The 22,113-nt window shown below is 34.4% G+C and overlaps 1 protein-coding gene across 2 annotated transcripts in view; it reads right to left on the reverse strand.

The window, feature by feature from the left end:
- Window positions 1-22,113, reverse strand: part of LOC150075219 (tetratricopeptide repeat protein 21B-like) — a 272,286-nt gene that overhangs the window by 168,174 nt on the left and 81,999 nt on the right. For both annotated transcript variants that reach the window (XM_090389257.1, XM_090389256.1), the window contains exons 14-16: window positions 13,623-13,752; window positions 4,279-4,436; window positions 1,958-2,078 (exon numbers count right to left, since the gene is read on the reverse strand). In XM_090389257.1, the coding sequence (XP_090245383.1) occupies window positions 1,958-2,078; window positions 4,279-4,436; window positions 13,623-13,752 (409 nt within the window). The remainder of the gene's footprint in view (window positions 1-1,957; window positions 2,079-4,278; window positions 4,437-13,622; window positions 13,753-22,113) is intronic.

Consider the following 22,113-nt stretch of genomic DNA (forward strand, 5'->3'; position numbering starts at 1 on the left):
TTTTATTAATTATTATTTTTTTTTTTTATTTCTCTTATTATCATTTTATTTTTATTCTTATTATTTTATTTTATTTTTATTATTTTATTTTATTTATTTTTTGTAATTTAGTTTTTTATTTTATTATTATTTTTTTTGACTGGTGCAGCATAAGCCATAGGTTTCCTTGCGCCATGTAGCCATTGCTAATACTAATATGAATGGTTCTTATTTCTATTGTTTAAAAATTTGCATTTCTATATTTTTCAATATTCTGAAAATGTACCATTCTCATTTCTTTAAGCACAACAGTCACCCCATAAGTAATGCCTCTTTGGCCATAAAATTGTAGACAACAGATATAAAGTTGAAATTTATATCATTCATTAAACAAACACTGGAAAGAATGCATATTTAATTATACACATCCATATCCACCTTTTTATTAATACATTTTTTCCATCATTCTTTCCAACTCATATACACCGTGGTAAAAGGATAGACCCTTTTATTACGCCTTATTACTCAAAAATTTTTTTCCATCTCTTCATATGTCCAAATAGAAAAATATCAGACAGATCAAAGCCTAGACTATGTGCAGAATGAGGCAAAACCCTAGGTCTGCAATTTTCATCTGAGTCATAAGAACAGTGTGTATGTGGCCTGGAATTATCATGGTGCAATATGGTTTTATGTTCCTGTTAGCGCCTTTCTTTTATAGCCCTATTAGGCTTATCAAGTGTTGGTATTATCTTTCCTTATTCATAGTTGGCCCTTTCTCTAAAAAATCAACCAAAATTGGAACTTATCATTCCCAAAACACTATGACCATAATTTTTTGTGATGATCTAGCAATTCCAGATTTTTCCTTCATTGGAGATGACAGACATGGCCACTTCATAGACTGGTGTTTACAATAAGGGTCATAATGGAAGGTCCAGGTATCGTTACCTGTTAAGAGACCTTTAAAAAAATTCCTCGAAAATTACTGCATTCCTACAATGGGCTTTGGCAAGTCTCTTGCCCAGAGAATTCCATTTCTCTTGTTAACAGCTTGGGTATACATTTTCAGCATATTTTCATATAATCATATGTGTCTAAAAGGTTTTAGCACATTTCTCTTTGAATAACCTAGAGCTTGCACAATTGCATATGTGGTTATTGTTCCATCTTTCTGAACCATTGCATCCAAAATCCAAGATTTTTGGATGAAATCGTTTTCTTCAATGCCTACAGAATTTGGCCTTCTGCTCCTTGGCTAGTCATAAACGTCAATGATTCTTTCTTTAAAATGTGCAAGCCATCTGTGAACTGTGCATACATCAACAATCTTGAAGATATACTTTCCTCAATTTTTCATGAATCCAGAATTTGAGTTGCCTCCTGACTTGAAAAGAAACTCTATCACCAACAACTGAAGGAAATGAACACCAGTTTGACTGTTCATTACTTCAGATCTGTAATAGACAGAAACTTATTTTAGTATGTTTATATTATATAAAACTTTGTGATGCCAATTCAATTATAAAGAATGTTGTCTAAGAGGCAACAGTTATGGACTCACCCTTGTATTTTTCATTAGCAAATCTGTTACTCTCCAACCCCTACAATTATTAAGGGATATCTGAGAGATACATTGTTACTTTCTGGAAGATCATACACTTGTCTTTAGCGCTTCAGTTATTCCCTTCTCCATCCTTTTATCTAAATTATTTTTTTTTAATTCATTTTTAACTTTTAGTCAAATTTACAAATAACCCCATCTCTCTCTCTCTCTCTATAAATATAGAACCACCCCTTTCTAGGATATTTTCGTAATGTCATCATATGCATTCAATTCAAAATATGGTCAGACAATAGTTTACATATTACATACCTACTATAAAATAAATAGTGGCACTATGTTTATAATAATAAGAGGTCTTTGCTTTGATGTATTAAATGACCTTTTCTAATGATGAATAATAAGTTTATTTACTTGATGGTTTCATCCCTGCCATAATCATTCCAGTTTGCAATGATTTGATTGCATCCTCAATTTGATCTTGTTGTTTCAATATGCGAGCTTTAATGAGATGAAACTGAGGTCTTTCACGTACCTAATGGGTAAGAGAAAATCTGCATAAAAACATCAGTGATAATCATTTGTGAATTATTACTTAATTATTCCTTCTCAAATGTAGAATAATAATTAAGTACAAGCTTATCAAATAAGCAAATGAATATGTAACTCATGTTTTGAATCTAAATTGCTCTTCCGCTACTACCCATTAAATATTAAAAGTAATATCAAATGCAATTTTAGGAAAATTAAATTCTATTTTAGGCTTTCTTGATATAAATATCATAACTTTACAAATTGCTATCATTTTTTTTTTTATACACTGAAATTTATAAATAACAGATAAATACAATTTCACAGCTAGAAACTGTAACAATATTGTTATTACAATATTATAGTATTGCTGTAATATTACAATATCACTGTTACAATATTAAGATATTGGTACAAGATACAAGCTGTTACAATATTACAGCACATGTTGAGTATACTTTATAATAACTATAAAGTAACTATAATAATATCTTATATGTTTCACTACAAATGTTACTTTTTTTAAGGTGATGCAGTTTTTTTGTCCGCCATTATATGAATTCAGAAAATCAATGTGACACGTCTCTTTTATCACTTCAGTATCTCACTCTGATACATTTAATCAGTGGAATGGAAGTGAAAACAGTGAATCTAGCAGTGAAACTAATCACTTTTTTGTTGTAGTTCCTGTGGGATGTGATTTTTGAATAAATAAATATATTAATTAAAATTAATTAAAGCCAGCTAGTGCAATTTTCAAGCAACTATGTCTAGAATGCATACAGGAAGTAAGCTAGCTTTCTCCATGGTTTTCTCTGTGGCCTGGTATTGGAAAGATATCATGAATAAGTATATAAATAAATCACTGGAAAGAAGAAAGAAAAAATGGCAAAAATCACAGAGTTGTGTTAAGTTATAGGTAAGCATAAGTCAACTATGACATGAAGATTAGTATACAGTCAATAATAAAAACAGTTTACTGGTCTATAAGATGAAAAATTAGTTTCTGGGTAAGAAAATCCTACACCTGATGAACGCTAACTTGGCCACTACTTGAAAATCTCTTCCTACCATCCACCCTGAACTGGTGATGGGAATCAAACCCAGACCATTCCAAATAAGAGAGACAGCAGCATCATTATACTGCCACAGAAGAGAATTGTAGAAATATTTCTTTAAACTAAAACAGCAGTTCTGATTCTAAAATTTCAAACAATAATAAATGTTTCAAATCTGAAACAAAAATTAAGTATTTTAGAAAATCTGGCACCTATAAACTTATAATTAAAATATTTGCTCCTAACCAACTAACAGATGTATCCTGGCAACTAAAAAACAAAACACAAGAAAAAAATAAAAATAATATATATATATATATATATATATATAGTAAAAAAATTTAAATTAAAATATCCATAATAACACTGACACACTGATTAATTTTTAATTGGAGAAGTATAACTGTAAAAAATCATTAAAGTTCTATGTTTGTGTAAAAAGTGCTCCATGTGCCCACTCATTAATTTTCTATAGCATTTCAATTTCTCTTCGATTTTAACCATATCATAACCAAGAATTAGCCATATAGTACATGGAAAATATTTTTTGATAACAAGACTGCCATTACTAATGATATCATTTGTTTCTATCATACGGGAATTTTATTTCTATCAATATACAGCATCTTTATCCTGACAAAGGCTGGTAACACAGCCTTTGTCAGAATGAAGGGGGAAAAAAAAAAAAAAATGTAAGGACATCATTTAAAACCATTATTTGCTTTTGCCTTTTTTTCCATAAAAACTGATTGGTGACCAGTGTACTGTGACTCACATGCAACTGAAAAAAATATATTTTTTGTCGTATATAGTAGAAAATTAAAAAGGAAATTTGTAATGTAATTTCATGACAGATAGTGAAATTAATCAAGGGGATTGAATTTTGAATCTGCTCCACTATTTCACAGAATGCATACTAGAAATTACCAAATGATAAGAGGCATATGGAGTTCATTTAATGTAAAAGTAATTTCTGTAACACAAGATGATTGATAAATCCAATTTGTCAATCATCTTGCATTAACCTATATAAAATCAATGAAAGCCTAAATATATATGTTCTCCTTTCTGATTCCTGAGTTTCCATTAAATAAATTCACACTTATAAATTGCAAAATAAAAATTCAGATGATCAGGCACTCTTACATCAAAGCTATAACTAAGGGACATTTCCAAAGCTTGATTGGCACTCTGCACATTTCCTTGATGGAGTAAGATCTGTGCCAAGAGCAAACGAGCATCTGAGTAAGCAGCATCTTGATCCAGACAATGTTGAAGAATTGCTTGAGCTACCGGAATATCACCTGTAAAAGAATTTTACAAAAAAATTAAAAATATATATATTTTTTTTCACATTCTAAAATTATTCTTTTCACAGAAGAATAATTTCAGCCTTTTGCTGTGAAGTGTAACTATATTATTATATCAGTCACTGCATATTATTCTACTTGTATTAAAAGGTAAATTTTTCCTACTGGACCAGACTTATGGGACATTATATGTACAAGGTATAGCAAGTTCCCAGACTGGTGCAATTAAAAGAACACAAAGTGAAAGAGCTCACAAATGGTTTTATTTTTATTCAAAGTAATTACCACTTGACTGCACCTATTACACTATTCAAAAATTTCTGAAAAGAGTCAATAAAGACACCGAAAAAGACCTGAGAGGAAACCTGATTCACATTGATAAGGCTCTGAGAGGGATTAGTAAAGTGAATGAAGGTGGAATTTCCACTGTTATAAAGAATTCCAGAACTAGGCACCATAACTTCAAAATACAGGGGAAGAAGTTTAGACTAGATTGTAGGAGGCTTTATTTTAGCTAGCGAGTCATTGATTACTAGAATAAGTTGTATTCACAGATAGTTGGGACAGTTTGAAGAAATTCAAAGATCAACTGGATAATTACCTATGTGAGGAGGAAAGCATATAATTTGTATTTTCTTATCTACTTTTTTTTCACCAATGCAGCAAAAGCCTGCTAATACTAATACAATTATCAGGGAATCTGCCATTTCGAACATTAAACAAATCAACACATTACTGAACTGACAAATACACTAATCAGCCAATGCAATAGATCTGAATAATGGTGGCCCATATGCAGTGAAAAATTATGCTATAATAGATCCGAGCAATCACACTGCAACACCAGACCACTGACACAAATAAGAATTTGTGTTAAATAAGAATAAATACAAAGAAAATTAAACTAAAGATGGCAGTACAAGCGGCACATTAGCATCATGACTCACTACTAATCATGTAACATGCAAATAAATAAATAAATAAATAAGAATATAATGAACAAAATAAAAACAGGAACAGAAATCAGTATAGTTCTCCCCTTCCTTCTTTTGTTGCTGTAGTTACGTACTGGTTTACTTTATATTTGCTACTTACTTGGAAGAAAGAAAACTGGGAAAAGAAAGAAAATCAGTATAGTTTTCCTCCCTTCCTTCTTATGTACTGATTTATTTTCTATTTGCTACTTACTTGGCTTGCCACAATTGGCATATTCTTATTTTATATTCTAATTATGTTTCTACAACATAATTAGACTACGACATGCAGTAGGTAATTCTTTGCAGCCACTGATGTTTGCTATACTGATTTTCTTTCTTTTTCCCATTTATATTCTTATTTATTTTTGTTACATGGTTAGCAGTGAGTCATGATGCTAATCTGCTACTCATACTGCCCATCTATAGTTTACTTTTGTTTCCTAAGCAACACATTCCTAACAAGCAAAGCACTTAAAGCCATGAAAAATTAACCAAAAACATGTGGACACAAATATAAATATACCCACAAAACACAGCCACTGTTTTGTGGGAAATTTTAATTCAATTAAAGAAGATTAGGTTAATATCCCAAAAGTAGAGAATGAGAACTGTTGTCACAAGTATGGACAAGTTCTTCCCACTTTTCTAACTTAACAAGTTAAGTTAGAAAAGTGGGAAGAGCTTCGGGTTTATATAATGGCACACATAGACGATCACCTCAAGTTCTTTTAAATTCTTAAGTCCTTCAAGTTTTTTGTTCATTGTAAATCATATATATTTTATGCATTAGTAGACATTAAAAATAATTCATTGCACTGAATGTTTTGATATAAAAGCATGAAAGAAGGGCTTGAAAACTATGAGGATAAACTGTAAATGCCCTTTATTAAGGTTGGGAGTAAAATAAATGTAAAACTCTTGCTGATGCCAACCAAACAGGAAATTAATATTGAAAAAGTCAACCAAAACAGTATGTGGCTCTATGTCAACTTAAAATTTGACAAAACGATAATTTTATGGAAATAAAACAAAGTTCAGCTATATATATAAAGTACTTGTAAAATAATAAGAGGAATTACACCAGGAGGAAAACTGCAATTAGAAAGCTCTACTCTTACCTTAGAAATCTTCAATTGCCTATCACTAATGTAACAGGAATACCTCCCATCCATGCGTGGGTAAACAAAGTACGGGCAGTACTATGTAAGTGTACATGCACATGCAGACTCAAAAAGTATTGGAGAAGTTTGAATCTGAAGCTTGTGCATACCTGGTTTTTTTCTAACAAGATTACAAAAAACATATATTGGAAACTTCATGCGACAGGTTAACACCTTCCCCAATTTTTCATTACGTGAAATTTCAATATCATTAATTACATATTTTTCAACTCCACTCCCATAATTTCTCATTGACTTAAAGGGTTTTTCTTCTGTAAATATCGGTGCAAAGTAATTGTTGAGTTCATCTGCAACATCAGCTCGGGTATCTAATACTATCCCAAGTCCATTACATAAAAGTCCGATCTGGTTTCTCCTTCTCTTCTTTGCATTTATATATGTGAAGAATTTTTTATCCCTACTTGTTTGCTCTCTTTGCCAGCGATTTCTCATAATCTGCCTTTGCCAACCTGACCTCTTCTATGGCACTATTACAGATTAACAGCTGTTATAGGCTTCAGTACTTTTTATTGCTCTGTAACTTTTCCATGCTGTCTTTTTCTGCTCAAGTAATCTAGCAATTTCATTATTCATCTAACTTAGAAGCCTCTTCATGGGACATTTTTTTAAAGGTGTATATGCATTCAGGGTTTCTGTGATTAATGTTTTAAAGGTATAACATAATTCAGTTGTATTCACTCTCTGTGAGATATCTATCCAGTTAATAGAGGCTATGTAGCATCTTGAGCCATAATTTCCTTTCCTGAAATTATAACCCATTCCTTTGCCTTTAACTACTGGTACCTCTTTCTTCATCATTCACAGAAGAGCACTGTGATCACTTCCTGCTACTGGTTCCTGTATGTTAGCCCTTTTATGTCATCTGGTTCATGGGTGATGATCAAGTCTAGAATATTCTTTTCTCTAGTACTGTCCCTGACATGTTGATACAAATAAGTCATCTAGTTGATTTAAAAATTTTGTCCCCCATGTCGAGTTTCCTTCCCATTTGCTTGAGGCAAATTAAAATCGCCCATAATAAGACATTCACGCTTACTTGCCCATCCACATTTGCATGTGGAGACTCTCACATCTGGTGTGTATGGGCTTGGCAAACCCAGGGTCCTGAGCTGGATATCATCATTCTTCTCCTTCTTGCTTTCTTGGTGATTCCCTTCTACTTCTGACTCTCTCTCTCTCTCTCAGGGTAACGCAGGAAGTTTTTTTTTTTTTTTTTTTTGGCTGGTGCAGCATAAGCCTCAGGCTTCCTTGCACTATATGGCTAATAATAATAGTAATAGTAATAGTTTACCTCAATATAGCATGTAGAACTCGGCATTTTCATCCTTAGCCACACATGTATATAGCATTATAAAACCCTTTAGACAGGTAATACAATTTGGGATTAAAAACTACAATACATTATTTAATAATCTTAGACTGTAGACTTGGCAACAATGACAATTTATTCTCACTAGATGTTACCTCGTTATATATGAATGTAAACGCTGAATACACATTAGATATTATTTGGGATATGTTAAATAAAAACTCGATACTGATTAATTATACGAAGCTACCTATGAAGGAAATTTTTCACTTAATTAAACTGTTAGTTGAGGCCAACTATATCACCTTTCAAGACAAGGTGTACAAACAAATTTTTGGATTGCCAATGGGTTTGAGCCTGAGCGGCTTAATGTCAGAGATTTATCTCTCAACGATTGAGCATATACGTTTGACACCTTTTCGACCCCGTATCACATACTATGGGGCACCTCCGTAGCCAGGTGGGCAGGAGCAGCAGTGCGTAGCTCACGCTTCTTGATTAGACCGGGGTTTGAGCCCGTGACCACCAAATATGGAGGATGCAGAAAGGTTAGGGAATGACCACCGCATATCCCCGGAGCAATATGGCCTTAGTTGCTAATGCTCCTAAAAACCAAATAACAATAACAACATACTATGGGAGGTATTTAGACGATGTTCTAGTTATTACTGATAGTAGTACTATCCAAGACATTTTACATTCGTTTAATAATATTCATTCTAGACTCGAATTTACACTGGAAAGGGAGGATACAGATACAAAGTCATTAAACTTTCTAAATTTCACGCTTACTCGGGACTCGAATAAAATCCAATTTAGCATCTATCGAAAACCTACAAACACCGGTATGCTTCTACATTATAATAGCTATCACCTGTTCACCTACAAAAGATCGATTATCTTTAAATCAATTTCTAAATGCCTATAAATATTCAACAACAGAATCTGCTTTGGGCTCAGAAATACAAATATTAACTAGCAGGTTCTTAAACAGGGGTTATACCTTGCCACAATAAACCGAATTAGGGTACAAGCTAAGGATAGGATACAAAATACTACACCAACCAACAATAGTAATATCAAAAAATACTTTGTTTCTATCACATAGGTTGAATAGTGGCACAAACAGCTTAATAGGTTCTTTAAAGATACCGAATTTAAAATTGTGGCCAGGCCAATACGGAAATTACACACTATACTGAACAATCACTCGGTTCTTTCCGCGTTCGAAACACAAATTAATGATCTGGTATACATTTCTTGTGGTGATTGCGACTCGTCTTACCAAGGTTCGACGCGATTTTCTCTAAATATTCATGTAAATAAACATGAAGCCTCAGTTCATGCTTCTCGTTCAGCAGCGTCAGAATTAGCCTTTCGTGCCATTAACGAAAAACATACTTTTTTATTTAACAAGGCCAAAATACTTAATGTTCAATGTAATTATATGTGACTATTAGTTGCAGAAACTGTAGAAATTAAATTACACGAGAATTCTGTTAATGTTTGGCAGCCATATTTGATCTCCGATGCATGGAACTTTAATGCACGAAGATAAATAATCATTATTTAAGTTTCAGGTTCAACCCTATTCAGTAATTTTCATTCCTGTGATCACGACATACGGTTGAAAAGCATTGTCAGCTTCAGGAAGGAAAATCGTTTTGAATATTTTCGTTAGATTGATTTTTAATTGTTTTAAATTGATTTGAATTGTGTTAAATTGGTTTTTAATTATTTATTTTTTACTCTAATGTAAGTTTTCGATTTTTTCGTTTTAATTTCTGGAGAGTATCATACGGAAGTGTTCTATGTACTATATTGAGGTAAACTCCTCTTATTATTTTACAAATATGTAAAATGTAGAATGTACTGAGTATTACAGCTCTGATTCATACTATATATAAAGTACACAGAATAACTGGAAAAATTCAGTTCCTTGCTCGGTTGAGAAGTTATCAAAACACTGTGTTCCTCCTTCATCCACCATAGTACCTCATAGCTTCCCCCAGAAGAGATGGAGTATTGGCAGCCAAATTTGTCATTCTACTTTTCTCCAAGTATTTATATTTCTCTTATATATATGATGCACAACTTCAATCCCCATTTCATTAGGTGGATTTTATTTAGATGACTGAATTGAGAAAAAGAATAAATCATTCTCTATATTCACCATTTCAGTTTGTGATATATTCAGACTAGCAGAGGAGATATTCACTTCTGAAATTCCTTCCAGTCATTATATGTACTTTGTTTTGTGATCATTTTAAGCTAGTAAAGGAAACTACCATATCACTGATATTTTTGTATTTTTCACTTCTGAAATTTCTTCTAGGCATCCATGTTTTTTATATACAGGCAGACTGTATTTTATTTCCTTAAAATTATCATTACTGTTATCAAATTTTCACTCTGAAAAATTTGATAACAGGAAGACACACCGTCTTGACTGACTTTGGCAATCATTCCTTTTTGGTTGGTGTCAGCAGGAATTTTACATAGATTTTCCGACTTAATTTCCAACTTCACTTCCGACTTTAATAAAGGGAAAAGAAAGAAAGCATTTATATTATAAGTCACTAATTCTAACACTAATGTTATAAACAAGTGGACTGTTTATAGCAATATTCTTATGTTTTTCTTGATTTGATCCATACATTTATGGGTGTGGGTAGTGCATTAGCAGGGGTGGATGGGGGTAGTACTGGTACAAAAAATTTGTCATTGTACTACTATATATGCATGGGGGCATACTAAAATCTTGAGCCACATCTTCAAAAAACACTTGTTTTTTTTTGTTTAAGCAAATACCGTTGGTACTAACTTTACTCCCTCTTCAATGGTATTTACAACTGGGCACAATGAACACATTATCCCAAAGAATTAGCATTGGCAGAAGCATATGATGCAAGAAAGTAAGCTTATATAGCAAGCTCATACAGAATGGCTTCATTAGTTACACCCTAAACTTAAAGTAAGGTTTACTCATTCCTACACTACACATTCAGCATTTTCACAGTTTTTTTAAAATCAAATACATTTTATGCATTAATGGATTTAGAAAATAACTTGTACTGAATTTTTTTGTCACAAAGTTAGAGCTTCATCAGGTACCTTAGATCAAAGGAGGGGTAAAAAACTTTTTCATACTGCAGATCATACAAAATGCTAAATGCTGGTTGCAGTTAATTTAAAAATTGGTTGTGGATCACTTTTTTTTTTTTTATGGAACCCCCAAACACAAGAGGTATTAGAACATATAGTATTTAGTACCGTGCATGGGTCAGAGGTTGAGAAGATGAAAGACGCTATCTCTTGACATTAGACTTGAACTTCTGTAGATTGTAATTTTCAGGAAATACATATGAAGGAAGGTTGTTCCAGAAAATGGAAGTAGAATGAACAAATGAGGAAGAACAAAAGTTGGTTCTGTGAGCTTGAAGTTGGACAGTAAAAGAATGTTGACTGGTTGCAGCACATGTTTGGACTGCTTTGAAAGAGAGAGCGGGAATTATAGAAGCAATTCAGAAGAACAGTACTCATGGAAGTATCTAGTAGAAAAGGCATGCAGCAGAAACAGGACATCTATGAGACAGAGAGTGGAGGGACTCTGTTAGAGATGAGTCATTAATTAACCTAACTGCCCTCTTTTGAATGGAATCTAGAAGCCTGAGAGATTTTGTGGGCACTGCCCTAGATGTGTGAACAATATTTCATGGTAGGGCAGATGTGCGATTTGTACAGAGTGAACAGCTGTTTGGAAGAAAAGAAACATCAAGAATAAAAGATTATTTATTTATTATATTGTATATTTCTATGATATTTACATTTATATATTTCTTTACTATTTCTGTAATTATAATAATTCATTTGATTTCCTATTTTTTGTCATATTTCACATTCAGGGGAAAGCAACACCACAAAATAAGTTTCCTCACTCTGTACCTGGCATGTCTAGTAATTAAGCTCTGACTGTTATTTTAAACAGTGATTTCTATGTACACAGAGATCATTTTGAGGTGATAATTATTGAACTGCTATTATCTTTGCAGCTCAAGGAACATTTGTTTATGTTCAGTGAAATTCTACAAAAAAACTTAATTTAAACTGATTCTAAACAAATGAGGCATATAGCTTGCTGCTTACTTCAACAAATATTTGTCACACTTTGAATTAGCTGCAAGTTTTTTCTTTTTGCTAAAACAAGTTGCATTGTAAAAGATGTAGGTTTCAAAACAGTCTAAACAAGAAAATTTATACTAAAACTCATGATATTCGACATTAACAAAGTCTATTATTCATTTGTTTCAAATAATAATGCAGATTAAAATTAAAAAATTCTAAGCAGTCATCTTCAGCAGAGACAAAATCAGGTATTTTTATTTTCATTTAATATCAGGAAACAAGGAAGGGTGCCGTGTACAGATTCCACTGTATATTAAAAAGAAATTTTCACCCAGTTACTAACAGGCAAAGGAGTATGTATCTAAACTAGATAACAGGATGACAATCAATACTAGGGTAACAATAAAAGAGCTATAATCATAACTGCTACCAATCAAGTTATTTTCTTTTTTTTTTTTTACTCTTATCCAATTCATACCATTGGCTTCATTTTAAAAATATTCTTTAATATTTACTAGTTTTTAAAAAATAATGAAAACTATCTGCAGAAAATACAGCTATAGGCAGTATATGGGTCTCAGTTTTCTCCACAACTACACTAAGTTAAGCAGTTATCAAATTTGTTCAAGTCAACTGAATTTTTTTTTCTTATTTATTTTCTTCACATATCATTTTGCTTTGAATTAATTTTTAATCAAAGTAGGCAAAGGAGTATGTATCTAAAAAAAGAAAGCGGATTAAAAAAGAAATAAGCAAAACAACATTTGAAATAAATGCCTGTAGAACAACATTAAGGAGGTTCATTTTTTAAAACAAATAATTAACATCCATTATTCATTTAATGAGTTTTATTACTTCTTTTAAGAATGGATAAAATTTAAGGCTAAGGTAAAGAAAGCCTGCATGAGAAGCATGCAAAAGTTCGATGAAATTTACCGGTAAAAGTACTTTGCCATAATGGCATTTGTATTGTTGTTTGATCGGTAAACAGATGGCGGGTGTTATTGGTCAGGAGTAGAAGTTGAATCCCACGGGAGCTTAAAACCCTCCCAAAGTAAGGGGGGGGGGTAACCTGACCTTTTTTCTTTAGAATCACTAACTGAATCACAAACAGTCATATTGGAAGTTCTGTCGTTGTAAAAAATGTTCGTAACATAGTTTCACCGATAAACCTTTTCGAAGTTTGCCGTGCTTCTTGTGTGGGCTTCGTTTGCCTTTTTTTTTTTCTTAATAAACAATTTACCCACTAGTTCACCAGTGATTCTAAAGAAAAAAGGTCAGGTTACCTCCACCACTTTGGGAGGGTTTCAATCTCCCACGGGATTCAATTTCTACTCCTGACCGATAACACCCACTGTATGTTTACTGAGCGAACAACAATACAAATGACGTTATGGCAAATTACTTTTACCGGTAAATTTCATCGAACTTTTGTGTGCTCCTCATGCAGGCTTTCTTTACCTTCACCAAATTTAAACTGCATTTATATTTTCCCATTAATAAAAAAAATTAACATATCTAGACAACAATCACATTACAATTATTACTAATTTAAATGAGTAGTAAAAACAAAAAAGGCATTTCTTACCAGCTAAGTATCTTAACTTGGCCATTAAAAATGAAGCTTCCATAAAACCTGGACAGGCTCGTGTTATAGGTTGTAAAACTGCCTGGCTACGCTTCAGAGCAGGGGGTAATGGTTGTCCAGAGCCCACTGGCTGTAAATGATATCCACAGAAAAAGAACTTTCAGTATTTTAGATTTTGCCATCACATCTATTACACAAGGTGTTATTAAACTGAGATAACAACAATAAATACATAATAAGTTAAGTAATGTGTGCACTGCATCGTATTTCAGGTGTGTTAAATTATCAAATAATATATTTCGGGAGTTAAAAACTCCTGAGATATGTTATTTGGAGTAAAAAGTATACTGCAATTTCAACATCAAATTTGGTGCAGTGGTAAATAGTGTGGCAGCTCTAAATTTCCTACACAAACTGTGGTATGAATCAAAATATTGTCTAGATGTCTGCCTCATAAATAGGGTGAGCTATATTGAAACCCTGTGAAAAAGAAGAAAATTTGCATTAACAAATGCTTTGTAATTGCATTATGATATTATTAGTTTGGGCAAACTGAATTTTGCATCTATATTCACACATGAGGAATTCTGTAGGGAAGTGGAGGCCAGAAGCTTATCAAACTCTGACAACCAATGATTTTGTAATAACTGAGAGCAAAGTGGAGGAGAAATTGTTGAAGTTAAACATAAGAAAGGCAACTGCAGTGGATGGGATTTATCCATTTATATTAAAGGAGGCAGCAAAGGAAGTAAGCAGGCCTTCAGCCATGATTATGAGGGCATTCTTGGATTCAGGGCAGGTTCCACAGACTGGAGATGTGCAAATGTATCCCCAATTTAGAAAGGTGGATCGGAAGGTGATGAGTAATTACAGACCTGTTAGTTTAACGTCTGTTACGGGAAAAATAATGGAGTTACTGGTTACAGAAGCACTGCGGGATCATCTGGACAAGATTACAGTTATAGTTCAGATGCAGCGTGGGCTTGTTAAAAGGGAAGCCTTGTCTGACCAATTTGATTGGATACTATGATGTGGTCACAAAGGAACTAGAGGGAAAAAAATAATTTTGATATCATATACTTGGATTTTAGAAAAGCTTCAGATACTGCTGCACATGGAAGGCTACTGTACAAGTTGGAGCTATGGATAAAAGGATGGTTGAGTGGAAGAAGGCAGAGTGTGGTAATCAATGGACACTGCTCTTCATGGACTAATGTCCATGAAGAGCAGTGTACCCCAAGGGTCCATGCGATGTACCCCAAGGGAACATGTTGGGCCCATTGTTGTTTTCTGTATTTATCAATGATATTAATGAAGGTATATTAGACTTAATGTCCAAGTTTGCAGACAATATAAAGGTTAGTAAGGTTGTTAATGATAGTAAGGATGGAACACTACTGTAACAGGATGTGGAAATGTTGAGCAGATGAGCTGAGAGGTGGCAACTGAAGTTTAACATTGACAATTACAAAGTGTGCATATGGGTAGCAGTAACCCCAGAGTAACATACCAACTGTATGGTTGTTGTTGTTTTTGATTTTAGGAGCATTAGCAACTAAGACAGGTCTGGAGGCCTCATTTTAGGAAGGATGTAGATTTGCTTGAGCGTGTACAGAGAAGAGCAACACGATTGGTGAGGGGAATGAAGGGATTCTCTTACCAAGAGAGGCTTAAGTTCTGCAAATTGCAGTGGCTGGAGACTAGGCACCTGCGCGGTGATCTGATTGAGGTCTATAAGGCCTTGAATGGGTTGAGCACGCTGAATTCTGATGGGATCCTTCCACTTGTTCAGATTACCAACCTACGGGGACATAAGTTCAAATTAAGGAAGGACAGATGTAGAATAGATGTGCGGAAATTTGCCTTTAGCCAGCGGGCGGTTAATTGCTGGAACAAACTTCCATCTGTCGTTGTAGAAGTTGATAGGTTAAATAAATTTAAGGAGGAACTGGACAGGCATTTGGAGGGAATGGTGTGATTTTTTTTTTTTTTTTTTTGGCTGATGCTGCATAAGCTCCTACACTTGCTTTCTTGCATCATGTGCCACTACTACTACTACTACTACTACTACTAAGACCATATTGCTCCGGGGATATGTGGTGGTCATTCCCTGACCTTTCTGCATCCTCCGTATTTGGTGGTCACGGGCTCGAACCCTGGTCTAATCAAGAAGCGTGTGCTACGCACTGCTGCTCCTGCCCACCTGGCTACAGAGGCCCCTCAACTGTATGGTACTACACTCACAATAATGGAGAATGAAAAAGACCTGGGTGTAATTGTGCAGTCAGATATGAAGTTTTCTGCGCATCGCAGACAAGCTGCAAGAGTAGGGTCTTGTCAATGATACATAGGAATTTTTCAAGAAGGGATAAGGAAGTGATTGTCCCCTTGTATAAGGCAATGGTCAGGCCACACCTTGAGTACTGGATATAGGTCTGGGGGACCTCATTTTAAGAAGGATATAGAGCTGCTGGTATGAGTATACGGAAAAAGGCAACAAGATTAGTGAGTTGAACAATGGGTTGCTGTTACCAAGAAAGGCTTAAGTTCTGCAAATCACTTAAGAGACTAGGCACCTTCAAGGTGATCTGATTGACGCGTATGAAGCCTTCAATGGTTTGAGCAAGCTCAATGCTGATAAGATTCTTCCTCTTGCTCAAATTCTGTACCTGAGGGTCATAAATTAAAATTGAGCAAAGACAGTTGTAGAACAGATGTGTGGAAATTTGCCCTTAGCCAGAGGGTGGTTGATTTTTTGGAACAAACTTCGATCTGTCAGTGTGAAAGTTGGCAGCTTAAATAAATTCAAGCTGAACCAGACAAACCTTTTTTAAGATGTTAATATGTTTCTAAGATGTATACCTTATTATGTTATACCCAGTATTTATAGAAGGTATTGTTTAGAAGGCAATGCAAATGCCAATATGCACTGTTATGTGATTTTAGTGTGCAGTGTTGTGCATATAATTCTGATGTTCCACCACCGGGTGAGTCATGTGTAAACTGTTTATAGAAACCATGAAGTTAAAAATGTGCAATATGTACTCACCGTTAAACATTATACACTGCTTTCTTCTTATTCTAAATATCAAAATATATACAGGCAAGTATTTCTAGATTCTGATTCTGAATAAATGTAATTTGTGTCATCTAAATTGTGAAGAGTATGATGTGAGTCTCTAAATGCAGATGGAATAGGCTAGCAGGTGTGAATGTCTTATTATGAGTGACTTTAATCTGCTCCAGACTGATTGAAATAGGTGAGAGGAAAACTCACCATGGGGAAATTTTTTTTAAATTTTTCTATTATTTTTAATTTTTTAATTTTTTTTAAAATAACTAGATGATTACTATTTGTACCAGCACTTTAGTGAAAGTACTAGAGGTGAGAATATGCTTGACCTCATCATTACTAAAGAATCAAACAACATCACACGTCTTAAAGTACAGGAACCACTGTCAGGAAATGATCATGCAATCGTGAGGTGGAAGATGAAGAAAGATGCTGCAGTAGTTAAAGGCAAAGGGAAGAGTTTTAATTTCAGAAGAGGCAGCTTTGACAGTTTAAGATGCTATATGGCATCTATGAATTGGGCAGATTGCTGAGGGAGAGTGAATATGAATTATGGAATAATTTTAAAGCAAAAATTGCAGAAGCCATGCATACATACATACCATTAAGAAAATATTGCAGGAAGAGGATGCTGAAATGGATGACTGCAAAGCTGGCCAGTCAAATAGAGCAGAAAAAAAGATAGCATGGAATAGTTACAGAGCAATGAAAACTACTGAAGCATACAAGAGGTATAAGTTGATCTGTAATAGTACCACAAATAAGGTTAGGGAGGCCAAGGCTGTGCAGGAAAAAGCATTGGCTAAGAGAGCAAAGAATGGGGACAGGGAATTTTTCATGTATGTGAATACAATGAAAAGAAAGCTAATCAGATCAGCCCTTGTGAACTGGGTGTGGGAAAGTCTTAGATAACCCAGCTGATGTTGCAGATGAATTGAATACATACTTTTCATTGGTCTTTACTGATGAAAGAGCCTTCGTGCTGAGAAGAGGCAGTGCGATTGTGGCTAAGCCATATGAAATTGGTAGTTTCATAATTACAGATGATTGTTTATTAAAAAAAACTTCTGAGCATAAAGGCAAGTAAGGCTCCTGGAGTTGATGGCATATACCTGGTAGTTCTGAGGGAGACCGCCAACAAGTGTATTGGACCACTGAGGTTAATTATGAGGGAATCTTTGGACTCGGGGAAGATTCCTTTGGATTGGAGAAGTGCCAATGTATTGTCAATACATAAAGGTGGTTCAAGTTCTAAGAGTGAAGTTGTTAACTACAGACTGGTTAGTCTGACTTCAGTGGTAGGAAAAATCTTAGAGGTAATGATTAAGAGTGCAATTCAAAAACATTTAGACAGATATGCATTCTGTAGAACATACAACATGGCTTTGTTAAGGGAAAATCATGTTTAAACTAACTTAGTAAGCTATTTTGACACAGTTACTCATGAGCTAGATTTAGGGAATAATTTTGCCATAGTTTATTTGGATTTTAGCAAAGCATTTGACTCAGCGAGAGATTGATGAGAGGTTACTGTATAAGCTTGAACAAATTGGAATTACTAGTAAGATTCTAAGATGTATTGCTGGGTGGCTGTAGGACAGAAGGCAGAGGGTTGTGATTAATGGTGTAACGTCAGGTGTGGGAACCCTCAGGAATCAGTCCTTGGACTACTGTTTTTTCTCATTTTCATAAATGACATTGACATAGAGGTAGAAGGCATGATGTCAAAATTTGCAGATGACAAAGTTTTTGTTTGTTTGTTATTTGGTTTTTAGGAGCATTAGCAACTAAGGCCATATTGCTCCGGGGATATGCAGTGGTCATTCCCTGACCTTTCTGCATCCTCCGTATTTGGTGATTATGGGCTCGAACCCCGGTCTAATCAAGAAGCATGTGCTACGCACTGCTGCTCCTGCACACCTGGCTACGGAGGCACCATCAGATGACAAAGACTGGCTGAGCCATTAACAATCAGGACGACTTGAACAGTGCCTTCCCTGATCATCTTCAAAGATGATCAGAGAAGTGGCAGCTATGTTTTAATGCTGCTAAATGCAAGGTCTTACTTACACTTGGGGAATAGCAACCCCCAAATAGATTATACATTTGGTGGGGTTGAACTAAAAACAGTGGAGGAGGAAAGGAATCTGGGAGTTATGATATGGGCAGATATGAAGTTTTCTGAACAGCGTAAACAGGCAGCCAGGAAAGTCCACGGTGTCCTATCAGTGATTTATTAAATGTTATCCTGTAAAAATAGGGAGGTCGTAATCCCACTGTATAAGGCAATTGTAAGACCACATTTGGAATACTGTGTTCAAGTATAGAAACCTCATCTGAAAAAAGACATTGAGCTTCTTGAAAGGGTCCAAAGACAGGCAACTCAAATGGTGAGACTGGCAAAAGGACAACCATACAAGGAAAGACTCCAATTGTGGGCTACAGAACTTGGCAACGAGGCACCTCAGGGGTATTCTGATTGAGGTTTACAATGTTTTGAGAAGGATTATTACAATGAATGAAGGTGAATTATCGCTGCTATAAAGAATTCCAGAAATAAGGGCCATTCAAATTATAGGGGTTGAAGTTTAGATTAGATTGTAGGAAGTTTTCTTTTAGCCAATGAGTGGTTGATTGCTGATACAATTTGCACTCATAGATAGTTAAGGCTGACAGTCTGAATAAATTCAAAGGTCAACTAGACAGTTACCTGTGTGAGGAGGGAAGGATATAATTTGTATTTTCTTATCTACTTGGTGTTTTTTTTTTTTTGTCAGTGCAGCAAAAACCTGTGACTTCATTGCACTATATGGCAAATACTATTACTATTAATGTCTCGGTCTTTGTGTTAAGAATAAGAAGCAATGGTTAAGCATTAGTACTTAGTAATGATATGCTAGATAATTTTGGCCAAAATGCCACAAAAATTACACACACACAAAAAAAAAAAGAAAATTGTTCAGCAAACAATTCAGTTCTGTTTGATAGTAGTGAAAAAAAGTTACACAGCTCAAGTTATATACGAACGTAAAGAGACAAAGAAATTATTGCAAAGTGCAATTTTTGCAAGTCATTCAAAGTTATGTAAATAGCCTGGATAGTTTTTTTGCATATGAGGTTTGGTTGCATTTAGTGAATATTAGTAGTGGCAGAGTGATCCAAGGAAGCAAACACTGCCCATTTCATTTGCATATCCCTTCTAATAAGTTGTCCAATTCTTTAAATTATGAAACTATTCACTTCCACAACACCAAATGGAAATTTATTCCAACAATCAATTACTCTCTGGCTGAAAAAAAACATTTTCACACATCTGTCTTACAGCCATCCTTTCCAATTTAAATTATATGTCCTCTTATGTGTGTTGTTCAAGAAAGAGCAAGGATGTCGTGAGCATTTAGTTTATTCAATCCAATTAAAGCCTTAAACAGTTCAATCAGGTCTCCTCACAGGTTCCTAGTTTCCAGATGCTGCAACTTGCAGAAACAAAATCTTTTGTAGTAAAAATACCTTACTAATCTTGCTACTCTCCTCTGTGACTGCTCCCACAGATCCATATGCAGTACTCAAGATGTGGCCTGACTATTGCCTTATACAATGGGAATCACCTTCTTGTCCCTGCTACCTGTATATCATTGACAGAACTCCATAACCTATCTGAGCAGCCCATCTGTACTGCTCAGAGAACCTCCACTGGACTGTACAATTACACCCCTAGATCTTTTTCATTCTCCACTACCTTGAGTGTGGTACTACCCAAATGGTATGTTATTTGTGATTATTATTACCCAAACAAAGTTCCTTGCATCTGATAAATGTTCCATTTATCAATGTTAAACCTTAATTGCTAATCTTCTCAGGCTATCTGCCTAATTTATCCAGGTCTTGTTGGAGTGGTATACCTGATTATTATCATCAACCACCCCGTAAATCTTTGTATCATCAGAAATTTAGATATTAAATTTGATATACTTTCATCAATATTGTTAATAAATACTGAAAACAGTAAGGGCCCAACACTGCACTATCAGGGAGACTACACTAATAACATTAGTCAGCTAAACACAAGAAGAAGAAAAACTTCTCTGCCAAAAATCTGCAGTATGATGATAAGCTAACTGCCAATGCATTCTTGTGTAGCTATCGCAGCATGCTACAGCCTTTGCCACAGTGCCGATTGTTTTCTTCATCTTGTATTTAGCACATTAGTCTATGAAGAGCAGTGACCATTTATAACCAATCTCTGTTTTCTGCCATCCAACCATCCCTTTATCTACAGCAGTAACTTGCCCCACACAATGCTTCAATTTGTATATGTGATGTGAAACAGTATCAAAAGCTTTACTGAAATCTAAATACACGATGTTAAAAATTATTTTTCATATCCTCTTTTCACATCGTTTGTAACTACCTCATATTATTAAACTGCATTGGTCAGACAATACCCATGGTGTGATTGCTGTATAATTGCTTTCCTGTCAACATAATCCTAAATTACTTATTTAACCATTGAACTCCATTACCTTTCCTAACAGAGAAGTCAAGCTTATAGGTCCATAATTACTCACCTTGCCCTTTAATCCCTCTTTGTGTATAGAAGAGATATATGCATATCTCCAGTCTCTAGGTCCCTCCCTTGAATCCAAGAACGCTCTCATAATTCTGGCCAGGGGTTTGTTTACTTCTTTTGCTGTTTCTTTTAATATAATTATACACCTCTCATCAACCCGGGTACTGTATTTACTTTTAGCTTCAACAATTTCTCTTCCTCTCAGTTATTATAAAATCATTTAGCTCCCATTTAGTATTGGATACATTTCTGGTGTCCCCATCCCTAAAAACGTCATGTGTGAATGTAGATGCAAAATATTTATTCAGTTTGTCAGCAACCTGAACAAGATCATCAACAGTTATGCAATTTGAATCCAGTGTACCAACATAGTTTATCCCTTTCTTTCTAGTGTTAATCTAAGTCTAAACCTTGAGCAATATCTTTTATTTAGCACAAAAAGCTTAGTAGCTTCTACAATTATCTCCACTAACACTTTCCATTTAGAATGTTAACATCAGTTAGTTCCAATGAAAAGAATTTAAAAATGGTTTGAAACCACTGCAATCACTTGTTCAAAAGCAAAATCCCTCCCCTTTCCCATTGAAAGTAGTTATATCTTTAAATAAATTTCAAATCAATAGTGACTGCTTTATCTGAAGATTCATAATACATGAAGAGTCACTGCTGATAATCATATCAAGAGAATTGTTTTCTCTTATTGCCTCTCAATCATGCTGGTATAGAAAAGAGTCATCCAATATGTTAAAAGATAAAACAGCAAAATATGGGGCACCGAAAATTTGACTATTTTCTGTAAGACATCAATATATTCTGATAAAAAATATAAAAAAAACCTGGGTATGAAT

This window comes from Mastigoproctus giganteus, chromosome 14, assembly GCF_048544385.1.
Source record: "Mastigoproctus giganteus isolate SK-2022 chromosome 14, ASM4854438v1, whole genome shotgun sequence".
NCBI classification, from domain to species: domain Eukaryota; kingdom Metazoa; phylum Arthropoda; class Arachnida; order Uropygi; family Thelyphonidae; genus Mastigoproctus; species Mastigoproctus giganteus.